The following is a 24,643-nucleotide window of genomic DNA, read 5'->3' as shown; positions in this document are numbered from 1 at the left end:
TTGATTGGCTGATTCTGAAAAACCCTTAAACCTTGCACAGGAATACCTCTTGTTTTCTAGGAGATGGAATCTTCCAAAATAAACTTTCATGTGAATTGAAGACATGCGAAAAGTATTCCACCGAATTCAAAAAGTACATATATATATACATATATATATATATATATATATATATATATATGTATATATATATGTACTTTTTGAATATATATATATATATATATATATGTGTGTTAATAATGCCTTATTATTATTATTATTATTATTATAGACTGACAATACTGAAAACATAATCACCAGAGTGGAGGCAAAAAAAAGTGTGCTTTTATGTAACGGAGTTATGAGTAATATCCAGAATAAAGATAAAACTTATAACTCATTGGAGCAAAACAGAAAATCCCAGGTACTCAAGCATAGAAGAGCATGAGGAATTTTAATGAATTGTGTTTATTACAAATGCCGACATTCTTAACTCCTCAAGAGCACACATCGTTTTCTTTCATAGTCTTCTCTCAAACCAGATCTCCTTCGAAGTTAGTAAGTCAAAGAACAAAAAAACAACAAACACTGTTACTGGAAAATACATTTAGGGTATTTGTCTTCATATTGGTAAAGTAAGACTACATTTTTACATCATGGTCACATTTGTGAATTCAGTGACATCACTGTAAGAATCTACACTGTTAATATAGATGCTTCGTCCTCAGGAACATCTTCTGCTGACACTATTTCAATCTGAATTTTTCAGGAAGAGGGTCTTGAAACAGTCAGTCTGAAAGGTCACTTTATAGGTTTTTATGCAGCAGCTAAATTCTTGAAATGAGATTTCCACAGAAGATGCTGTTAAACGCTGGCAGGGCTGGCAACAGATTGCAAAACAGACAACTCTACTGTAAACTAGAGCTCACATAGCGTTATTCAAAGCACAGAGGAGAGACTCAGCAGAGGCCCCCAAATGCCCCGAGGAGGGAATGCACATTGAAATTATTTTGTTAAGTCCCTCTGAAAAAATTAGGAAAACCTGAAACATTTTGTTAATCTAAATTATGTGTTAAGACACATTTATACAATCACTTGCAAGTTATTGCCGTCCATGTTAGAGGAACAAGCTGATTGCATCACATAAAAAGTGTTTTTGTTGTTTTTTTTTCCCTTTCAGGTTCTTACATACAGGTGTTTTAAACACACAGAGGTTTTTACCGCAACAGTATGACTTCTTTGTCACTCCAGACTATAGACAGAACCAACCACATATAATTAACCTGAACCTCATAGCAAGTGATGGCTATCAACAGCAAAACTGCCCAAAAATATTTGTTCGGAAACTATAAATCCAGCCATATTCCAAGCAAGACCAATCGGTGCATTGAGTTTAACCCACTCACTCATGCATGTCTGCGCTGGTCCACAAGTGTCAAACTGGAAGTGGTATAATTTGTTTGTTTGTGGCTCATGTCAAAGTGTGTGGATGACTAAACTTACAGCTGGATAAAGAAGATGTGAATACACTGTCTGATGTGCTTGAGTTTTCAGTTTTGCTGTCGTGTTGTTGCTGATGTTGGGCATCAGTGTCTGCTAGCTTCAAGCCAAGTACAAATGGTTGGGTCTTTCTGCATTCTCAAGTGAAGGGAAAGACACCTTTGTGAACTCAAAACACCTGTTCATTCGTACTTGACAGCTAAAACCACTTTCTGCTTGAAGAACAGTATCACTTGAACATTTCTGTCTGAAAATCCAGCCAGCAAACTGATCGAGTGTATAGAGAGACAGATTATTAGCAACAGACTGTTACGGATAGAGACAAGAAACTTCCCAAGAGAGAAGCGGAGACAAAAATGGTTGAATAAGACCCTTACTTGTGAAGATACTACGATCTTTTTTATATAGCTGTCATACTTACAGGCAAATCAAACAATTTTGCACAAAACTAATCTCAAACATGATGAGTGACAATACATTTTGGTCCTTTTGTCAGCATGCACGTAAAAACAAAAGCAGAGTACTTCTCTCACAAACTAAAAATTACTTTCAAAATGAAATCAAAATAATTGTCTGGACCAATAAATGGATAGGGCAGATTTAATACTTTATATTTGTATGAAAAACAATACCTGCACAAATCTGCTTAGAAAGACAACTAAAGCTAAAAAGTGAAGTCCATGGTGAAACAGGAAAGCTTTGCTGCAGTGTTGACTAAATCAGTGATTGAGGACATGAACTTTACTCTCCAGTGTGTTACCTGACCTTTCCATTGCGTCTCCATGCTGTCTACGGAAGGACATGGATGATAGGGATCACAGGGAAAGAGATCCAAAAAACAGCAGGTCCGTACCATGAATACTCACTCTGCTTTATAATGACCGAAGCACACATAATGGTTAAGTGCTTCAAGGCAGAATTGCTCTGTGAATTCATGCATGTTATTAGTTCCTCTGTCACCAGGTGGCCTTTAAGTCCAAAGCTACACTGGGAAACGTTAAAATTGACTGGTCTTCTCAGGACAGATGAAATGCTCGCCATCCTTCCCTCTAGCACCTATGCCAACCTGTTTCACCCTGCTGCTCTTGTGCTCCTGCCTGCTGAGGCTGCTGTTTACAGATCCCTGGAGAAGGCGTTGGCGCTCCATGCTGTGCCATATGCCATAGCCAAAGTAGATCAGGAAGCCTGAGAGAGGTAAAATGACAGAAAAATATGTCTTTAATGCTACTTATTGTAGAAACTTTTGACATTTGGGGCATATTCACTGTCTTGAGGAGATTTAGATAAGATTTACAACTGGACGCCAATCTTCCAATCAAAGGAAGATGCCTTTTGGGAAATTTGCTCATCTGTCATCCTCCCAAGACCCAGACATTGAGATGGATGCCCTTCTCTCCTCTGTGATTGCATTTGGGAGCTGAGACCCACAGTTACAAGCTAATTGTTAGGTAACATAGTACAATGAATGGTAGTGGATGGGAAGTGTTAGCATACATCATTCAAAAGTCATCAATTTCATTAGGTTCAGGATGGGGATTGTTCAAGAGGTAATCATCCTCACCCTCTTAAAAACTTGTGAATGAACATTTTGTTTGTTGGCCAAGGCTTTGAAGTGCTGCATGAAGTGGTTCATACCATGTGCCCGGTTCTAAATGACAACATCTCATCATTTCAAATTGATTCATCATCATTGCTAATGTTATACACAGCCCATATTAATGGAGGCAAAAACTATGTATTTCAAGACTTTTTACATAGGCATGCTAACACTGTCCACACACTGCCATTCATAGCACTAAGCTAACTAGCGGTTAGCTGGTCTCTATATGAAACTGAAGTCAGAGAACCAAAATGAATCCAGGATGTCATTGCTGCCATCTTTATGCTAAGCTAACCATCTCCTGGTACCAGATATATATTTTCCACATAATTATGATGGTGGTTTTTAATCTTCTCATCTCTTGAGGTAAGGTATCTTCCAACTGACACACTGTGTTATAATTGTTAAGGTGGGACTCACCTACTGCCATCCACACTGAGAACCGGACCCAGGTATCTCCACTCAGCTGAACCATTAGATAAATATTGACAAATATGCTTAAAATGGGCAGAAATGGCAGAAGTGGGACCTGTCAAGCAAACAGAAAACCTTCAGTATTGTTGTGTTCCATCAGCCTCCTCCTAGGTTACAGGACCTGAAAACCAGAGAGCTCCTTGAGTTTCTCCTATACTGTATACCATGAAGGAGACCGTCTTGCTTGTCTGTGGCTGCCGCCAGATCATGAAGACACAGCCGCTGAAGATGAGGAGACACATGGACAGCAACACCATGATCCACGCTTCCACGCCAATGATGGAGTCTTTGTGGTATGTTGTGAGATAGCTGACCATGCATACCAACAGCACTGCAGTTTAAGAACACACGCTTCAGTCCGGCTATAAGTATTGATATTGTAATATATCACAAAATAATATCAACTAATGCCAAATATTGATCTTTTTATCAATAGTGTGTTAAAGGGACACTAGGATAAGACTGCACTGTGTGATAACTTGTTTCATCACGATTGTCAAATTCTGTCAAACAGACGCAACAATGCAGTTTCTTTCCGGTTTTATGGTCTCTTCTACGTTCACACTGGTATCATAATATACATGAATTTTCTTAGCACATATTAATTATCTAAGAATCACTGTATCATGATACTATTGTTATTGTGGACAAAGTATTGTGCTAATATTTTCAAAAGGGTAGAAGTAGGGTGAGGGTTTCTGTTTCCCATCCTTAATTAGATGTTTCTCTGGCATTATACCTATCACGCTGATGGAAATGTTGACCACGCTGGAAGAATGCTCTGAGGGTGACATGGGTGGGTGGAGGACAGTCTGGAGTGTGGAGGCTCCCCCTTTCAGCATGTTGAGGTGGGATTCAGACTCTGTCAGATCCGACTCCCCCCTCTCCTCAGAGGACAGATTGTCCCTCTCACTGGGATCTGTTCGCCGTTCCAGAGCTCCATCTGGTTGGTACCTGGAAGATGCAAAGGTGAGGAAAAATAAGACGATTCTTCCCTAAAGATTGTGTGTGTGTGTGTGTGTGTGTCTGTGTGTGTGTGTGTGTGTGTGTGTGTGCGTGTGTTTACTGCAGCAGCAGACATGATGAGTCACCAACACAAGCTACAGTCCTGAGTACAGGAACATGAGCAAACACCTCAGGCAGGTCCTTCACTTTCATAGAACAGGAGCATTTACAGCTCATACATCATCATGGGAGTGCCATGATGTAGCTTTACACAAACAGGGCGCTCATATCAGTGGGGTTTTTTTGTCTGTTTTTTTTTGGGGGGGGGGGGTATAAAGGAACTGTTTATAAGGAAAAAGAACATGAAAAATTAAAGGAGAGTCTTTTACAATGTTGGAAAAAAAAATAAGAATCCATCAAATGATATTTTGTTACCTACCTGAGAATCAGAACACACACAGCCACAAGTGAGTAGGCCAGCAGAGTTCCAATGGACATCATGTCAACCAGGGCTTTGAGGTCAAACAAGAAGGCCATGATGGCTACAGCAAGCACAGAAAACTCCATTAACAGCTTTAAAAAATACCCAAACAGTTTGTGAAACTATAATTTAAAGCAAGTAATAATGGCTCACATGACATCACTACATACACACACACACACACACACACGCGCACACACACACACATATATGGTCAGATGTAATTTAATGGAAGGTTCATGCAGGCACATCTACACAATAGCCACTAAAGAGCTGGATGTTTCCCTGCTCTGATATTACAGCTGTGATCATCTCCGTACCGAGAACTGCTCGCTGCGAGACACTGTGGTGCTGCTCTTGTCTTTCAGCACCTGACTCCAGTATGAAGCTAATCTCAGCAGCACAGTTCAAACACAGAGAGGCAATATGTCTGGTGTTCCTGTCAGCAACGCTTGAAAACAACAAACTATCCAAAAAGCTACCTTGCCCGGTTCAACTGGTTGCTCAGTGCATGGCCTGGTATATGTGGTCTCCTATTGGGTCACGTCTGCTAGCCACTTTCCCTAATCATTCACCTTACAAGTCAGAGCCATGTACTCTATCCCTTCTAACCCTAAAAACTGCAGGGTGACCATCGTCTCTGAGCATTTTAACTGATGACCTTACAAGATAAGAAACAGCATAAAATATTGCTTCTGACATATTTAAAGTAATAGTGGAGTGTTGCGAAAGGCTGATTTAATGTTAGACTGAACTTGACTTCAAAAAAAACATGTAAACATGTCAAATCAACTGAAGTTGAAATAAATCAATCTTTTCAATGTCATGCAAACCCAGCTAGACCGATGGGGACTGATGTTTCCGTGCATGTTCTCTAGGTCCTGCTGCAGTAATGAACCTAACGTCAAACATCACACAGCCTAGGGAGGCATCATCATGACGGTGCATAGGTGAAAACAATGTTGTTGTTTTTGACGGAAAAGGACAAACCTACAGCTCTGTAAAGATGATGAATGATGAATTATTCCTGAATAGAGTTTAAATGCATGAGGGATGCTGCTTGCTAACTAGTTTAGTGTTTGTGCAAGAGGGCAACCAAAAGAAACTATGATAACAACCCGCTGTAACCAAGTTTGATTGACATACAATTTATGTCAAGAAATCATCTCCAGTTCTTGTATACTGGGATGAGAGTGGTCCATGGGCTAATCAAGGGGTGGCTAAAGCTTGGCAGCAACTGTGCATGAAAACCTAGTACTAGCAACGGAAAATGTACAGAAGCACATAACAATCTCTGCTGGTCATTTTTAAATTTATGGAGGAATCTCTAACAGGTGAATTGGTGAGCTTTACTGACACTGGTGTATGTTTTTAGCTTTCAGCAGATTCAAGCTAGCAGTTGCTCCCTGTTTCCAGTCTGTGCACAAGAAAAGAGTTTCGGGCTCAAAGGCTTCCTGTCAAGTCCAACAGAATTTTTCTTTTGTTTACTGTTTAAGTTGTGAGACCATATTCACCCCAAACATGACATTTTCATCTGTCTAAACAAGGTGTTTCAGTTTAAGTCAATTAGGAAGACAAACACAAGTCCAGAATTGTGGTTGAAAGTCAGACAAAGGAATGACTGAACTGCTAGTGGACTTTGTTGCTGTCAGCAAGGAAGTGAATTCATGTTTTTCCCCAAAATGTGGAATAACTGCTTTCATGTCAGAATGCAGTCCAAGAGATAAAGCATAAGATGGTACATTGGAAATGCGGTGACTTGCCAGTAGCTGACCCTTTGGCGATATTTAGAAAACTGAATAAAACTAAACTCAGGTGTCTATGATTACAAATCCCTTTCACATGCTGTTGGAAAAGCCATCACCACATTTCACGTTCAGTCACCACCACCATGTGTGCACAGATTAACACCCCAAACAAGCACCACAGCACCCTGAACAGGCGAGTCCTTGTCTCTGGAGCTTACCTGCAGTGGTACCTGCCGCCATGGTGGCAGCCACAGGTGACTGGCGCTTACTCACTTTGGACATAAATTTGAACAGAATACCATCTCGTGCCATTGCAAAGAGAATGCGTGGCAGAGGGAACATGGCACCTAATAGGCTATGGAGAAGAGGGCTCATGATTAAGGCATTCTGGGAGAAAAAAAAACATGTCACCTGCACAACTGTGAAAGAGCATTATATGTATATGGAATGCCAAAACTCCCACTAAGCAATTTAAAGCAAAAAAAAGTTTTAAATGTTGGAAAATGCTATTATCAGGCAATAGAGGAACCAGCTGATTCTGTGCCTTTCACAGTTGATTAGTGAAGACGAGCAGGCGGAAATTCACTTGGATGCCCCCCGGCTCTCACCTGCTACTACACCAGAGGTCATAGTGGCAATAAGCGGGGTCTTCGTCTTAGGATTGATTGTAGCTAAGGCTTTGAAAAGCACCCCATCCTCTGCCATAGCATAGATTACACGAGGCATAGGGAAAATGGAGCCCAGCAGACTGCATGAGATAGCAGAGACATGCAAGACCAACACATTAGTCAAGACCACCAAACAGACAAGCACATAGAGAGTCACATCTTACAAGCTTTAGAGCTAATTAAAGTCAGGTTGTGACTTTCTTTCTGGTTCATTCTTGTCCCATAGCATTTTATATACAGTGTATATGTGTATGTGTATATATATATATATATATACATATATATATACACACACATATATAAAGGGCACAATACAGCTGACTGGGTAGACTTGAAAAACAGTACTATCAGAGGTCAATACCTTGGGGAGTAAACATTCACTGTAGTTGAAAGATGAAAAAGACTCCAAATGTGTTTGAAGGGTTTTTACAGAAAACAAAACAAACTGAGAAAGGGAAGATTATCAATGGAAACACTAACCGTCAAAATACAAATAATACAAAATGCAATTTACTCAAACCTTGTTTGACAATATCCATGTGTGTAAAGTAGATCATGGATCTCTTTGTGACTAAGTGGGGACTGATCTTCACGGAAGAAAGGAAGAATTAAAGCATTATGTCACTCGAAAATTGTATTTTGTCTTTCAAGTTCTCACAAATTGATGTCTTGAAATGACAAATCAAGCACTGCAATAGTTCAGACAGGCCGTTTAGTCTCTAATTCTAGGTCATCAGTTGGAGCCGATTCATGTAATACATCAGCTGATGATCAGCCATGTCAGCTGACCAAAGTCCTTTATTTCAAATCGATTTGGTGCTCTGTTGAAACTGGTCTAGCCTGCCTATATCTATTGCTTTCTCTGCTTGCCACTTTGCAGCCCACCTTCTCCCCAGCCTCTCCTCCACTTGTTCTAACTTATCAATGCCACTTCTGGTTTTGACGTTTGGTCAGTTCTGCAAGTCATCCTAGGTGCTGCTGGGCTCCCTGCCTCAGGCTTTCCATGTATGCACATGGAAAGCATGGGGAGGTTAGGCTTCACATGTGAGTGTGTGGAGAGGCAGGGAGGTCCCAGAACACAGCTACATTATAATAACGACATTATTATAGTCATTAAAGTAGTTTTCTTTAACTCAGGAGGTCCTGACTAAAAGGTGTTTTTCACCGCTGCATTACTTCTTTACACATGCAGAAAGACCGAACACATGTACTCTTATGATGGCTATTCTAATCTGATGACCACCAACTTCAAGCAACAGCAAACTGCCCAGAATTGTCCACTAATACACACTAAAGTGTATCAGCCTACACATTCCAAGTCTTCTTAATCCAGTTGTATGCTCAGGGCCTAAATCAACAAGTGAGTGCGTTCAAGTGAATGCACCAGCTAGTCACACTTGGTGGTGCCATGAACAAGAGACAAATCAGGAGGCTGCCCTTGGGAACTTGTAAAGAGACATTCTGGACAGTTTTGCTGCTATTGGTGGCTGTTGGCTTCAAGCTATCTGGTATCTATGTGGCTGGCTCTTTCTGAATTCTGGAGTCAGAGAATGCAGGAGGAAAAACATATTTGTTAGCTCAAGACACTGTGCAACTACTTTTAAGACAAAATATAATTTGGGGGGGAAGTCACTGCAACATGTTGTTTTTCATCTCATTTTTTGATTTGACAAAATATATCACAAAAGCATGCAGGTATGTCAAAGAGAAAATGAAGCCCTGCCCCCACCACTGAGTAACAAGAATCAATCCGAGACACAGGCACTAGGTGACCACATACATTCAACAGTATTACGCACTTATAGCATGCACATTAATCATACAATTTAAAACATTTGCAGTTAAACCAAATCCGCAAGGTACCTGGTAGAAAGGGCACAGAGTGACCCAACAGCAACCACATATTTGGCAGGGCTCCACCCCACATATTCAAAGGCCATGGGCAGAGGGCTCTTCTCATCCAGCAGGTAGTATGGCATCATCAGTGTGAGTGCAGCAGAGACGCCAAAGTATGCCAGGAAACACACAGTCAATGACACTACAATGCCAATGGGAATGGCCCTCTGAGGGTTCTTCACCTCCTCACCTGTGACACACCACAAAGACACACAAGCCAGAGTTTGAGGACTCCGGTTTCATTATTTGAGTCTTGACTTCAGAGTCCCAAAATGCAGAGTACAGCTTGTAGGTGACATAATGCTGTGCTGGCTTTTAAAGGATTATACATTTCAGACGAAACTGATAATTGACAGAAACTTGACTTAAATACGTGAAATTCTACGACTAGACTTGCTTGATTCTTACATCAGTAGTTTTGGACCTGAAGGTTCAAACTTGCTTGTAACTCGCGCATGTAACTTCATTTATTCCCGGCCCTGCCTTTAACAGTCACATTCAAGCTGATCAAACCTGCTAGGCAGATGAAACCCTCACCTGTTGTTGCAATGCAGTCAAAGCCCACAAAAGCATAGAAGCAGGTGGCAGCTCCAGCTAACGTTCCACTGAAGCCGTATGGCATAAATCCTCCAACTCCATAATCACTGCTCATGTTGGCTGTCACTGATAAGTTCCTGAAACATGGGTACCCCTCAATTGATACAATCAACACAGTAATTATGTATGTATGTTATGTATTAAGTACATTTACAAATTCATTGTTTAACACAAACCTGTTCATTAAACATGTTTTTAGTTATGGTAGAATCTGAACTTTATGGGTTAATGATGAATTGTTCTTCTACTTACCTTCTGACTAGGGTGACATTGATGAGAGATTCTTCTGTTATCTCCCAGTTGTGCATGTCTCCTTTGACAAAGCCGGAGATGATGACAAAGAGGAGTACGAGCACGTTGACTGAAGTGAAGACTTTATTGACCCAGGCTGACTCCTTCACCCCAAAAGACAGGAGTCCTTGAAAATCCATTGAGACAGTGACATTTAATGACCACTCATTACAATATATCTTTGCACACATAGTCCAGCAACACTTTCTCTTACTATAAGGTCAAGAAATCGCTCAATCTATTTCTGTGGCAAAACAAATGTTCATCTGATCAATGTAAAACATGTGCATTCGTGGTGTTTGGGTTTGTCGATGACTCTGATTCTGCCCGTCTGTATGTCTGGAGATCGAGCAGATTCAGAATTCAAAGAGGATAGAATGAGTCCATCCAAATAGAAAATAAATTCATATTTTGACAGTTGTAAATGTTACCAAAAATCACTTGAGCAATTTTAACAGATTACGTATGAGAAATTAGTAAAGCCTTTTTGGATTTGACCGCCAAGAGTTCTCCATTCAAATATAATGAAACTGTGATTGGGCATGGCATCTTTTTGTGTGGAGTTCTTCCTGCCCCCCTCCCACAGTGCTAATTGGGACTGGATTTAGCAAAGAGAGGGATGCAGGATTTACAGAGGCAGTAGTTATGGTAATCCCTTTAAGGATTTGGTTTAGTCTGAGTAACACAGTAAAATGATCCGGGTTGTGTGACTCACTTAACCCAGGTTTGCCCGATCGGCACTCATGACCAATGCGAGTGGATCAGTAGGGGATTCACTCGTTGTATATGAATTCACTTGATTGTTGCAGGAAGTTCCTGTGATCCACTTTGACGGTGTTTTTGGCTCATACCAATCGGCACTGACACAAACTGTTATAAACCATGAGCCAAGGGACTCAGGTGACCAACACACATGCCCAGCCATTTGATTCAGATTCGGATCCAACAATCTCAGAAACTGCTATCAACTGCAAGTCACTCAAGTGGCTCCCAGACCGCCGATATGGGGTTGTTGGTTCACTCGGTCCCTTCGGCTGACATTGTTGACACTGTTTTGTTTTTTTTCTAACTGATACTCTAAATTGACCGCAGGTGTGACTGTGAGTGTGAATGGTTGTCTGTCTCTATGTGTTGGCCCTGTGATGGACTGGTGACCTGTCCAGGGTGAACCCCGCCTCTCACTCGAAAGCCGCAGGGATAGGCTCCAGCCCCCCACGATCCTTAACAGGATAAGCGGAAGAAAATGGATGGATGGATGGGAGGCAGGTATTATTGATAGCACTAAAATCATGGAAAGTCCCTTCTCAATGGATATCATGAAAGTTAGACAGACAGAAAAAAGATTTTTGTACTGGAATGGATGGATATACTAGCAGCTATTACGAATGTTCAAGCAGAGATGAAAGACTGCATTAGAAGCATTGCTGAGGCTAAAGTGATTATCTACAGCTGAAAACAAAACAAAAGCTACAACAGACAATAATTTTAAGAAAAAAAGTTTTGAAAAATATGTCTACAGATTTTTTTTTTAGAAAGGTGCAGTGCAGAATTAAAGTTTAAATTTACCTGAATTTTTTTTTTTATAGTGGGACAATAATCATAAAAAAATCTTCTGTCAGGTCAAAAAATGTTCATATGCGAGTTGGCGGACAGAGTGTTAAGGATCTGTGAGCCAATAGAATAAATATGTTGATTTCATGTTAGCTACCGTGTGTGTGGTCATCAACCACCAGAGCTCAGGATTTGCAAGGGATGTGAATAAATGGAGAAACGACTGAGAAACTAAAGGGTTCATTCCATTATCCATCTCAAATATTGGTTATACATTTCTTTTCAAAGCTGAAAGACCCAAAGGGGCTGAAAAAGCTGAGCGAAGGCCACCACTTTTTTCGCTGAACAGGTGCGCTAATGTATGCTGCACAAGATAGCAACTTTAGCCTCTGACAGGTTTATGTTCATTGACAGTGTGATCATTGCCACCGAATGTTTCAAGAGGAGATGGACTACTTGAATTTCTGTCTTATTACAGCTATCCCGACTCTGACTGTGTGTGGTTAATTGAATCAACCTGGCAACCAGTGGAATAGATTAGTGTGGCAAGAGTGAGTGTAATATTGTCCATTGCATCTCAGACACGCTACAAAAAAATCGGAGACTAAATTGCAAAAAAAGGACAAAACCCCTGAGCAACAAGGTCAAAGAATTGGAGGGTGGGAGCTGGCCTAATAAAGTCGCTATACTCAGGGGTGAAAGTGGCTTAAAAGTCCTACCGGAACTGTGCGGCCTTTGGGAGGCGTTAAAAAAAAGCACAACATGAAAGAGGCACCCAAAGGGCGTACGCTGCGGACAAAGTTTATGGTTTTTAATCAGTTTTGGGTGATTTTTCTTACAGTTTTCGGGTGTCTGTTCCCCACACAACTGCAGCCCCCATAGCCCCGCCCTTCCCCCGCGACCCCTGGAAATGCTTTGAAAACTGCTTTGTACAGTCACTGCCCACTACAGTGCTGACAACAGGGAGCAGGCAGACATGGAAACACAGATCATCAATATCGCTTTATTTAGCAAAATATCAGTTTTCACTTTACAGTGAGTGAGGAATTGGAACATGTGGAAAATTTCAAGAACAATCACTAATTTGATTTTGCCCTCTGTTTTGTTTTCTTTCTCTTTTTTTCGTTCCGTGAAAGCAGAACAGTGTGGTTTTAACCAATCAAAACTAGCAATGCTGGTAACGTGACCCAGGTGTCCGTCTGTCAGCCAACCAGAAACGCCTCGCATGCGGAGATGCGCTCATGGGCACGACTCCGTGTCAAGGCGGTTTCACACTGAACGCGCAAGGCGCAGGCTGCAGGGGGAAGTCCATTCATTGTGTATGTGGGCGCGCTGTGACGTCACATGAGCACAAAGCAAGCCCAGCAACTCGGTAGCGCTGCTCGTGCTTGCGCCCCACCCCGCGCCGCGTCTGCCACGTTCAGAGTGAAACCGCCTTCAGACGTCGTTTTCTTTATTAGGGCCTGAGCCTGAAGGTACTTCAGCCGAAGACCCTATTATGTTTGCTTGTTTAATATGGGATTTTGACAGCTCCCTTCTCCTCCTTTTTTTAACGGAACTCCATTCCGGCCGTGAATATTTTACCGGAACTGCGTTCCGACCCGTTCCAGCTCACTTTCACCCCTGGCTATACTATACTATACTATACTATACTATACTATACTATGCTGGATTTACCTGAGAAGGAAGAGGGCCCCAAAATGTGGTCTTACATGGAGAAATGGATAGCGGGCGTTCTAAGATAACATCCCCAGTTCTGGAGAGAGTTAACGCTTTAACAGTGGGCCAAAGAGCTACCACTGATACAAGACCATTTATTGTTAGCGTTTGAACTACAAAAACAGAGAGAGCATCCTCAGAAGTAAGAAACAGTTCATGCGCAACAACAACTGAGAAGGATTTCTCCAGGACCTGTCAGCAGATTTTTACAAACAGCGAAGGAGTATCATGGTGTGATGAGGATGCTGCGTGACACTGGATCATCTTCCTTGCCAGGCTGCTGCTAACAGGGAGCAAACAACTGTCTTTGACAAAGTGGCAGAGATGGAAAAAAACTAACAGGGAGCTGGGGGTCCAGTGATAATTAAACAGTTATACATTTTACTTAAAGGCGCTTTTCTGGACATGCGAGGTCACCGTACAGAACAGTTAAAAGAAAGTTAAGGATTCCAAAGGAAAAATTACATCAAAACCATAGACGAAATTTAGAATCTGAAATCTGCAGCAGAGCAAAAACAATTAGAGTATGTAGGTCTGCTTCAAAGGTAGGTTTCTGGGTGGTATTTTTCTAGTGTTTGGAGACTGGTGGGAAAAAATATCCTTGAAGACTGTGGATTAGGGTCAGGGTTTGGACTCTGTTAATGGAAAGGTAAATTGATGTCATGAATGAAGACTTTAGGTTTATAAAGTCTGCTGTGGTCGTCTTTAGATTGATAGATTCTTAACAACATACTTGATACATTTTATGTTTACACCTTTGCAAAAGTGAACATTTTAATTTACCTGTAAAAGATTAAAATGGTTAAAAAAGACATACAGAAGCTTCATAAGCAAAGGGGCTTAAGACTCATATGTCCTGTTTTACATAAACTTATTTATGTTTTCACTAAGTAACAATTAAGTTGATTTTAAATCATTTATTAATGGTTAAAACAGCTGCAAAAAACTGATTCAGCTTTACACAAAGAGGGGGTTGAAAAGTCATATGCCCTGTGACATGTCTTGCAGGTTGATGTTGAGCGTCTCGATGGTAGATTTTTAATCATATAGGGCTGTATTCTTTCCACATGACTTAATCTGACAAATGTATATGGACCAAATGTCAGCAGAAATCCTTTCTAATATGAGATGGTGTCTGTGTGACAGCATCGTCATTGGATCATGCCGTTATCGTTTATGTGGAGACGAACTTGATTTGAAAATCGAGTTGAGAAGTAAAATGGATGCAGGAAAAAAATTCTTTGGTTTTTGGGAGAACAATTTGATGATTTCTTTGAGTTCATCACAACCCAGACATTGGCGACAATTAGGTGGGAAGCCTTGAAGATTGATTCATTAGAGGTGTAATTATAAACTACACCAGCAGGAAAACAAAAGAATCACAGGCAATACTTAGAAATCTGGAATCCAAAACCCCAGTGTTTGAAAGCGAAAGTCTGCAGAAAGGACCAAATGAAAATGAAATCTCTAAACAACTATTTCTATTTAATACTAGCTATTGCTGATCTGTTGGAAGTCAATACAGCATTCAGAAAATTATTTTCAAATCTCTACAGATCAGAGTCCACTGCTGACGCAGATGTATTCAAAGACAAACTACATATCCCCTGAATTTCTGAGGAAAGCATGAAAAATCTAGATAAACCATTAAGCACAGTTGAGATACCAGATGGTTTTGGTGCACTGAAGACTGGAAAAGCAGCAGGGCCCCCTGATTGACTTATATAAAAGGTTTGAACACAAACTGGTAACTTCTCCTTACCAGATGTACCCAGAATCCTACAATAATGTTTATCTTTGTGCTTCAGTGAAAGAGACCTTGATCATCCTGCTTCTAAAACTAAGAAAACCGATCACTAAATGTGAGAATATATGTTTTAGCAAAAAAGCTAGAGGGTGTACTTTAAGGCATTGAGTAGGTTTTCCAAAAAGGGGTTTGTAAAGGGAACAAACCCCTTCCAAGCCTCAGGTTTTTTTTTAATATCTCCAAGTGAGAAATTTTTGGTCTTCTGTGCAAAACCAATCAGTCGGTATTCTGCACTCTCATCCTTGGAAGAAATTGCCACAATGAATTGCAATTAGCATTTTTTTTGTTTTTTCATCAGTATAAACTGGCTTGCATCTGGCTATAGTGACACCTTGATAACCAATCTAGAGACATGCAGGGTGGATTAAAAAAATCCAGTTTTGCCCAGTTGCCATTGTTCCTTTTTTCATATAAAACATGCCACAAGCTTGCATAAGTAGAGTGGCCGTCTAGCAACTGAAGGGTCACTGGTTGGAGCCTCACTTCCCCCGGTGACAATTTCCAAGTATCCTTGAGCAAGACACTGAACCCCTAATTGCCAAACAACAGAGAGCAGCTCCGTGGTATAATTCCAGCACTAGGCAACTAAAACAAGAGGTACGTACAAAAACTGGAAAGAATATGGCGCTCCTCCAAGCACAATGAATCGCATTTAGCCTGGCAGAATAGTCTTAAAATGTATAAGAAGGCCCCTCAGTAAAGCCAGAGCCGCCTATTATTCATCACTAGTAGAGGAAAATAAAAACAGTCCCAGGTTTCTTTTCAGCACCCTAGCTAAACTGACAGAGTCATAACTCTGTAGACCCCTGTATTCCTTCAGCTCTCAGTAGGAATGAGTTTATGAGTTTCTTTGATGATAAAATATTGACTATTAGGGGTCAAATTAATCAACTCCTGCCCTCAATAGATCGTAATTTACCTGTAAACTCAGTCAACATAGAAACTGCTGTTAAACCAGATATTTACTTCGACCACTTTTATCAAATTAACAATACAGAACTTAATTCAATGATTACCTCGTCAAACCCTTCAACTTGTCTCTTAGTTTCGATTCCTACTAGGCTGCTTGAGGAAGTCTTTCCCTCAGTTAGCACCTCTTTATTAAATATGAATAATCTGTCTTTAGTAACAGGATATATACCACAGTCCTTTAAGGAAGCTGTCATTAAACCACTGCTTAAGAAGCCTACTCTAGGCCCTGAGGTTCTAGCCAACTATAGACGGATATCTAACTTCCCCTTTCTCTGTAAAATCCTGGAGAAAGCAGATGCTAATCAGCTGTGCGACCTCCTACATAACAAGAGTTTATTTGAGGATTTTCAGTCTGGTTTTACAGCCCATCACTGCATCGAGGCAGCACTGGTAAAACTGACCAACGACCTTTTAATTTCATCAGATAATGGCTTTGTGTCTGTACTCTTCCTGTTAGACCTTCATGCTGCCTTTGATACAACTGACCATCAAATCCTGCTACAGAGACTTGAACACTTAATTGGCATTAAGGGAAGAGCATTAAACTGGTCTAAATTGATTTTATCAGGTCGATTTCAGTTTGTACAGGTTAATGATAAATCTTCAGTGCCAACAAATGTTAAACTCTGTGTTCCCCAAGGCTCAGTGCTTGGGCACATACTCTTCATTTTATATATCCTTCCTTTCAGTCATACTATTTGGAAACACTCCATAAATTTCCATTGTTACACAGATGATACTCAATTATATTCATCAATAAAGCCAGATGAAGACCAACAGTTAGCTAAACTACAAGCATGCCTTACAGACGTAAAGGCCTAGATGACTTACAGTATAACTTTTTACTGTTAAACTCTGATAAGACAGAAGTTATTGTGCTTTGCCGCAAACACCTTAGAGACACATTATCTAGACTGGGAAAAGAGACCATGTCTTCGCTTCACTGCACTGGCTTCTGGTAAAATCCAGAATACACTTGAAAGTCATTCTCCTCACTTTTGAAGCTCTCAATGGTCAAGCGCCATCATATCTGAAAGAACTCCTAGTTCCTGATGAACCAACCAGAGCACTTCACTCCCAGCATGCAGGTCTACTTGTAGTTCCTTGTGTCTCTCAAAGTTGAATGGGAGGCAGAGCCTTCAGTTACCAGGCTCCACTCCTGTGGAACCATCTTCCAATTTCAGTCTGGGTGGCAGACACCCTATCCACATTTAAGAGTAGGCTTAAAACCTTCCTTTTCGATACAGTTTATAGTAAAGGCTGGTCAGGCTTATCCTGGACCAGCTCCTAATTTATGTTGCTATAGATTTAGACTACCGGGGGACTCCATTGATGCACTGAGCTTTCTCCTCCTCTCTGTTTCTATTCATTTTTATCTACAACATTCGCATGTATCAATGCATCCATTAACCTAAACTTCTTCCACAGGGTTGTCTCTGCTGTCTCACCCTGCAGGTCACCTGGGGCTATAGCCATTGGGCTGATCGCTTCCTGTCCTGGACCAACTACTAGCTAGCCTTGGCCCTGTGTTTCTCTCTCCTTTTTACCCCTCCATCTTTCTCCTCTTATACCCCTGCACCCCCACACCTCTCTCTCCTCTCCACCCCCAGCCCCATCTCGCTCCTCCCCCTCTCAACCCCAACCGGTCTAGGCAGGTGGCCACCCTCTCTGAGCCCGGTTCCACCTGAGGTTTTCTCCTGTTAAAAGGAAGTTCTTTCTCGCCACCGTTGCCAAGTGCTCGCTCATGTTGCTCATGTGGGAATGCTGGATCTCTTTCATCTGAATTAAAGAGTAAGGTTCTAGACCTGCTCTTTGTGTTAAGAGCCTTGTTATGGCTTTTGTTGTGATTTGGCACGATATAAATAAAGTTTGATTGATTGATGAACAGTATAGAAAACATATGGAAGGAGGCTTGCATAAGGTTAGCATATGTAGCTCTAAAAATTAATTTTGGATCGCACTGACCCTATGCAATCATTGCACTGGCACAGCAACAAACAAACAAATTCCACAGACTCAGAACCAGACTTGTCCCCGAGGTCTCTGCAGAGCATTGGGCTATGATGCCTGACAGCCTTTTCACTTTTTCTTTATTTGACTGGTCAGCTCTTCAGTAGCCTGAGGGTCATGAAGATGAAATGCAACCAAAACATTTCCTGTCTCAATCCCTGGACTCTTATGAATCTGGCAAAGCCAACGACATCTACTAATAATCTGTCAACTGTCTATGTGGATTATGGCCAGATTGCAAAGACACTGTCAAGGCTGCAACTGTGTTTAACTGTGGGAATGTGAGGACCATTGAAGATGCAAGAAAAAGGGATTCACACTGTCTTGTATAATGTATGTACACTGTTACATTAGCAATTTATCTCAAAAATATCCTGCTAACTAATGAATTATACCATTAGGTTGCTGTTCACAAAGTACCAATTTTAATTTGCTGTTTGACACAACCTAAATAGTTTTTATGTCCAGCCATTATGTCATATCTTACCTGAGAGCAGCAGTATCAGGCAGACAGCAAAGAAGTCGGGGTACTGAGCCAAACCAGGTGAGTTCATGCTGAAGTAAGTTTTACAGAATATCTCGATGTGCCCTCCAATCATTTCATCAAATGTGCCACTCCAAGCCCGGGCGACTGAGGAGGTACCTGTGCAAAAACAAAGCAGGATAAAGAACCTGCATAGATTTTCCAGTGATGACAATGATTCCTCTGGAGCTCACCAATCACATAGGAGAGAATTAGGTTCCAGCCGGTGATGAAGGCCCAGATCTCCCCAACAGTCACATAACTGTAAAGGTAGGCAGAACCGGTCTTTGGGACGCGAGCGCCAAACTCAGCATAACACAGTCCTGCCATGACGGAGGCCAGGGCAGCAATTAGGAAAGAAATGACGATGCTGGGCCCAGAGTCACCCTTGGCCACTTCTCCAGCCAGAACATAGACGCCAGCACCCAGAGTGCTGCCCACTCCCAGGGCAATGAGGTCGACAGTTCCCAGGCAGCGGCAGAGCTTTGAGTCCTCCAGGCTGCTTAGGTCAACCATCTTCCTGCGCACCAGTGAGCGGCCAAATGCCAGAACCTGCTCCAGCATGTTGACACCTGCTGACAAAGGTTAGAAATACTGAGAATATCTGCGTGGCCTAACTGCACTCTATTGAGTCTTATTTAAAATTACCATGCTTTGTGTGTGTGTGTGTGTGTGTGTGTGTGTGTGTGTGTGTGTGTGTGTGTGCGTGCGTGCGTGCGTGCGTGCGTGTGCGTGTGTGCGCGCGCGCATCCGCATTGTCCAAGTGAGGTCAGTGATCCCACTCCATTGCTCTTTATCTTAGCATATTCAATGTTCAACAATGAACAAGCTGAGATGAGAACAGCTGGGTTTTGCTCCACCTGCAATGCGTTCAGAAAAACTCTTGCCACCTGTTCTCTTGAAAAATGCTGGAATGTCAGTTGTGTAACATGGTGGATGGGGATCGAAGCTGTTGAGAGAGATGTTAGCATTACAGACTGTGACATACATACATTCTTGGAATGCAGCCAAGTGCTAGCATGCTAAAGTTCATTGAGCAAGTGCCCCATTAAAAAGGTTTTGTTAGGAATTATGGTGCAGAAAATTTTAAAAGGTTGCATTCATGAGGAGACAATGAATGCACCAGAGTAACATAAAAACATTCCAGTCCCTCATTCCATTTCAAAAAATGGTACGAAAGGAGGAATGACAGTTCACAATATTGTACAAGAAGGCCCCTCAGGATGGTGTTTTTTTTGGACTGCTGCCCAAAACAATTTCAGGCTTACAGTTTGATAGCAAGGGATTAAACTCTGCTGTCCAGTGACTGGTTTCTTGTTTTCTTTTGAAGTAAAAATGTCTTCTGTGAAGTAAAGCTTTGTGCTTGATCACAATTGAACACTGATGACTGTAAAAAAACATGCATTGATTTCCATTAAAAGATGATATTTAGACCCAACAGAAACTGGCTTGTGTGACAGCTCCTTGTTATTACAATATTGGGCAAGTGTGGCCGCAAATGCTGTGCAAAATGATTAGACCCAGATTAGTGACAATTCAGTTTAGAGTGATGTCAGTGAAATGGAGATCATTCTTAATTTGTGTAATTAATTTACTTTTTCTTTACTTTGTTTTTACTCTCAATTAGCTCTATGTGCAAGGATAGTAACACCAAGCTAATATATTAGACATGAACATAGATGTGCCATTTTATTAGTTTGTGTAAAGAAGTGCTCCTACCTGTTTGGGTGACACTAGGTTGATCCAAGTTTAAATAAAAAAAGGAAGGCTGTTGGATGTACCAGTCTGGCGCATCAACAGATCAGCTGTGTGTGTTGACAGGTAAAAGTCTAATGACATCTACTAATCCCATGAAGTGTAGCCTCAAAGCTCTGTGCTCCACACTAATTCACTACTCTGGCATGGCAACTGTGCAGAGCAGGATTTTTACTCCTCCCCACTGTCCTCAGTGTTCCTTCATAGGACCTGCCCTCGCCTTACCCCTAAAAACTCAGCCCCCAGTCCTGCCACAGCCAGGGGAGTGACATCCCCTGGGGAGGGAGGCAAGAGGGGACCCAATGGAATAAAGTTGGTAGGTTGTGTGTGTGTGTGTGTGCGTGTGCGTGTGCGTGTGCGTGTGCGTGTGCGTGTGCGTGTGTGTGTGGTGGGGGGTATTCTTCAGGGTGTTCAGTTTTGGGAGGGCAGCATTAACCCCACCATAGGATCATGCAGCAGGACAGCATGGAGGAAGAAGCAGGAATTTGATTTCTAATGCACTCAGGCCAAATAGTTCCCATCTGCCCAGATGCATAGTGACTACAGATAAATGGTTAAGCAACTAGCATTGACAAACATTGAGGCAGACACTGCTGTTTACCCAGTGTAGCCCACAGGAGTGCTGCTAAAAGCATGGGTGCTGATTGGTCAATGAAGGGTGGACGAGCGAAAGTCCTGGAGGCTTTGTCCTCCTAATGGAAGACAGGTATTGCTCAATCTTCCCTGAGCTATTGGACCCATGTACATTAATAAATCAATAACAGTTTTGGCACACCAAAATGCCTGACATTTCCAAAGCAACATCATATTCAATGAAGAACTCTTTAGGGAGTGAGAAAACATAGTTAGTTTCTCCACTCAGCCTTCTAAGTACAATAAAGTTTTGCAGTGGAAAGAATTTCTGCTAAGACCGGCTCAAACCAGCTCTTAACCTCAGTGGGAAGGTGGCAGCTGGCCTCTCAAATCACCATCCACCTCGCAGACTAGAGGCTCAATGGCATGACAACAGCCAGCTCTCTCTCAATTTGTCTGTGCAGTCAAGCTGCCAAATATCATGGCCATTGCCACCCAGTCAAGCTGCAGGACAATTTACTGATTTGCATGCTGATGGGGAAGCACATGCTTAGTGGTGGGTAACACTGTTGTTAATGTGGCTGACTTTTTTCCTCACGTTTATCAACAAACTGAACCTGTATCAACTGTATCATTTAGCAAATTTAGATTTTGAGCAAAAGCCCTGTTTGCTAGTTCAAAAACATATGAATATTGTCAGAATGGACATTTTGCATCATTTTTTAATCATGGTTTCACCCAAATAATCAAGAATTAATCATAAAACTGGAAATTAAATAAGCATTGTTGGCTGTCCAGTGATCTTTACTTAAAGTCTGTGGGTTTTGTTTTGTTTTTTTGAACTTATTTTCTATCCCTATAAGATTGAAATACCTATAAATTCTGTGGTTCAGGATGTTTTAAAAATTTGTTCTGCAGTACAGAAAAATGCAAATGAATGCCTCACTTGTGAATTTTAGAGTGTTTATATGTCTTAAAAATGGTGGTTACAAACAGGTACCTAAACGATGCGAAGGTTGACAGTATTAAATGTCACCACCCTTGGAAAAGGAGGAAATTCAAAACTAGTTTTGGTGAAGGTTAAGCTTAAGTACCTTATCATCTTACCAAGATTATTAGGCCTGTTAACATGTAACACAACATAAAAGAGTATAGCCTTATAGTCTTACAAACCTTTTTTAAAGAACTGTTTTCATAGTTTATATAGCAGTTTTAAAGCCAAGACACACTTTGGGCCATGTTTCAGCTATCTGTGGTGCCAGGCAGTTGACGAACGGTGCCGTATGTGTGCTTGCGTAGGGGGTGTTTTCAGCCTCTTTTTGGTGTTGAGAAGGCATGCGATTAGAGTGCAAACCACTGCATGGCGCAAAGAGGTACAGTCATTAGACACTTAGATTCATTCATAGGTGTTGACATGACATCAATCAAACCAATCAGACTGCCTTGTGTCACCCCCTTTAAAGCCCAGTTTGTGCCGTGATGTAGTGTGCTGCTATTACAGTGGCGCAAGCATTTCCACTCAGCAGTAGTAAACACTTCTCATGTAAAAAAAAAAACTGGCCCTCTAATGCACCAGGTGAGCACCTCTTATCTTCATAGGGCAAGGGCGCTTGGCGTGAAAAAGTCATTTGTTCAGGCTTACCATTGAATAAGCACAAGCTTGTGCCATGATTAAGATAGACTAGACTAGATAGAGAAGACTCTCACACATATAGTAATATATATATATGACAATTCAGATTATATCACTAGAACAGGGGGCACAGTGTCAATAGTTTGCAGTCTAATATTTTCCTTTCCACACAATCATGACAACCCTAAATTATCCAGGGGTCCCAACCCCTGGGTTGAGGACCTCATACAAAGAACTTGCTTTGTGTATAAAAATTCTTGCTTTTAAAATTGGCATTGAGTTTTTTGGTACATACAGGTGTAACCATGGAGCAGTTAGATAGGACTATTCCATTGTTGACATGCACTAATTGTGTGAAACCAATTGAATGCATTTACCCCCCCCCAATGGCTGAGCGACCCAGCTTCAAAAATGTGGATAAGGTCAACAGATTGAGTGTTGTTTGCGTTGTAGACACTGGACTGCTTGCTCCAGTTCACTGGTGTCACCAGGAAATATTAGAGTGAACAATTACTGACTAGGCAGACAACAAGTCCAAGTAGATTCAAGTCACCAGCAGTTATGTCTAAGATAGAACAGCTAAGAAGATGCTGATATTCTTATCCGGAGGCACCTAGGGACTGTAGACTGCAGGGCTAAGTGGAAGACAAAACAAGAAGTTGGACAAATGTATCAAGTTCTCTCATGTTTAGACGGAGATTTAACTCAGATTTATCAACCTCATCTAGTTTAATGAAACTCACTGAAAACCACATACAGAATGTTGTGCCTGCTATGTTGTGCCTCTTGTGGCTCAAAGCCTCCATATATTGCATTTCAAGAGCAGTCTCAGGACAAAAGCCTGAAGGCATGGTTTTAATTTAATACTCTTTTTATTAGGTTGTAGGATGATGTCTCATCACTGATGTCCACCTCTCAGTGCTCTGCAGAAGAGATTTCCTGTCTAGATGGGGGTCAGTCCTGGAGATGTGTACAGTGCTCGTAGGATCTTGTGTAGTTGGTCTCTTTAGTAAATGTGTTTCACAAATTTAAATGTGATTCAATAACCTCTCATGATTTAAAAAAGATGCTGGACAAAGGTGTGGAGAATGGTCGTCAATAGAGCTATTTTCATCTCAGGTCTAATCATATATTGAATTCCCATTTAGTAAAAGAATCTTTTAATACAGTATGCAATGTCTAATTGTTGTTGTTTTTTTTTAAGCCAATGAGGCCTCATGAGGACTTCAAGGGTCCTATTCAAGCTATCTGTGGTGCCAGGTCGTTGACAGATGGCGCTATGTGTGCACATTGTGTCACTGTGTTTGTTCAGCCTCATTTTGGAATTTAGAGGTATAATCAGAGCAAACAATGGTGCAAGGAGGCAGTCATTAGACACCTAATTATTCGTAGGTGTTTCAGGTGTGACATCAGTCAGAGAGCCACACATCTTTCCTTTTAAAGCTCAAGTGGCCCCAGGACTTGTCCGGTTGCTTTCTCGTGGTGCATTCATTTAATCTCACCTGAAGAAATAGACTACAACATGTGCCATGTGAGCCGTGCAAGCTTGTCTTGTGTTTATATAAGGGAACGGCAAGCATTCACCAAAGTCATTGGAGGTTTTGCAGGCCTAGGAAGCCGTAGCGGGCAATGTTTCCAAGGTTTTAAGGCATCATTAGAACTGGATTGGAATGCTGCACATCTGCTCATCTTATTGATGTGCCCTTTAGACCAGCTTCTTATTGGTCTATGGTGCAAACATTTTCTGGTGTCCCAAAATAGCAATGCATCATGGTTGCAGCAGAACACATCTCATTAACATATTGAGGCATTTGCCAGCGCAGACTCAATGAGCGTTCATAGTTAAAGGGTGAGGACCCTTGGCATTTGCAATGGCTTGAAACTAGCAATGATGCTTTTCACCAAGTGCCAGCTGACGTCA

General features: G+C 41.4%; 1 protein-coding gene across 2 annotated transcripts; it reads right to left on the bottom strand.

Moving 5' to 3' along the window:
- Positions 1-442: 442 nt before the first annotated feature.
- slc7a2 (solute carrier family 7 member 2) lies at positions 443-20,682 on the bottom strand. 2 transcript variants are annotated; one of them, XM_086222988.1, is made up of 12 exons: positions 20,481-20,682; positions 18,956-19,336; positions 18,726-18,881; positions 10,141-10,306; positions 9,829-9,965; positions 9,259-9,481; positions 7,336-7,475; positions 4,938-5,040; positions 4,293-4,507; positions 3,718-3,884; positions 3,500-3,608; positions 443-2,664 (listed from the first exon to the last, which is right to left on the bottom strand). In XM_086222988.1, exons 2-12 carry the CDS (start codon positions 19,323-19,325, stop codon positions 2,477-2,479), a joined length of 1,974 nt encoding a protein of 657 aa, XP_086079114.1. In that variant the 5' UTR covers positions 19,326-19,336; positions 20,481-20,682; the 3' UTR covers positions 443-2,476. The 2 variants fall into 2 exon arrangements, with proteins under 2 accessions (XP_086079114.1, XP_086079113.1); XM_086222987.1 differs by having other exon boundaries at positions 18,956-19,333.
- Between the last annotated feature and the right edge of the window lie 3,961 nt (positions 20,683-24,643).

Source organism: Aulostomus chinensis, chromosome 13, assembly GCF_037954235.1.
Source record: "Aulostomus chinensis isolate RoL2024-O1b breed Wild chromosome 13, RoL_Achi_v1.0, whole genome shotgun sequence".
NCBI classification, from domain to species: Eukaryota; Metazoa; Chordata; class Actinopteri; order Syngnathiformes; family Aulostomidae; genus Aulostomus; species Aulostomus chinensis.
The sequence above is the reverse complement of the archived record's forward strand: the minus strand, read 5'-3'. Positions and strand labels throughout refer to the sequence as shown.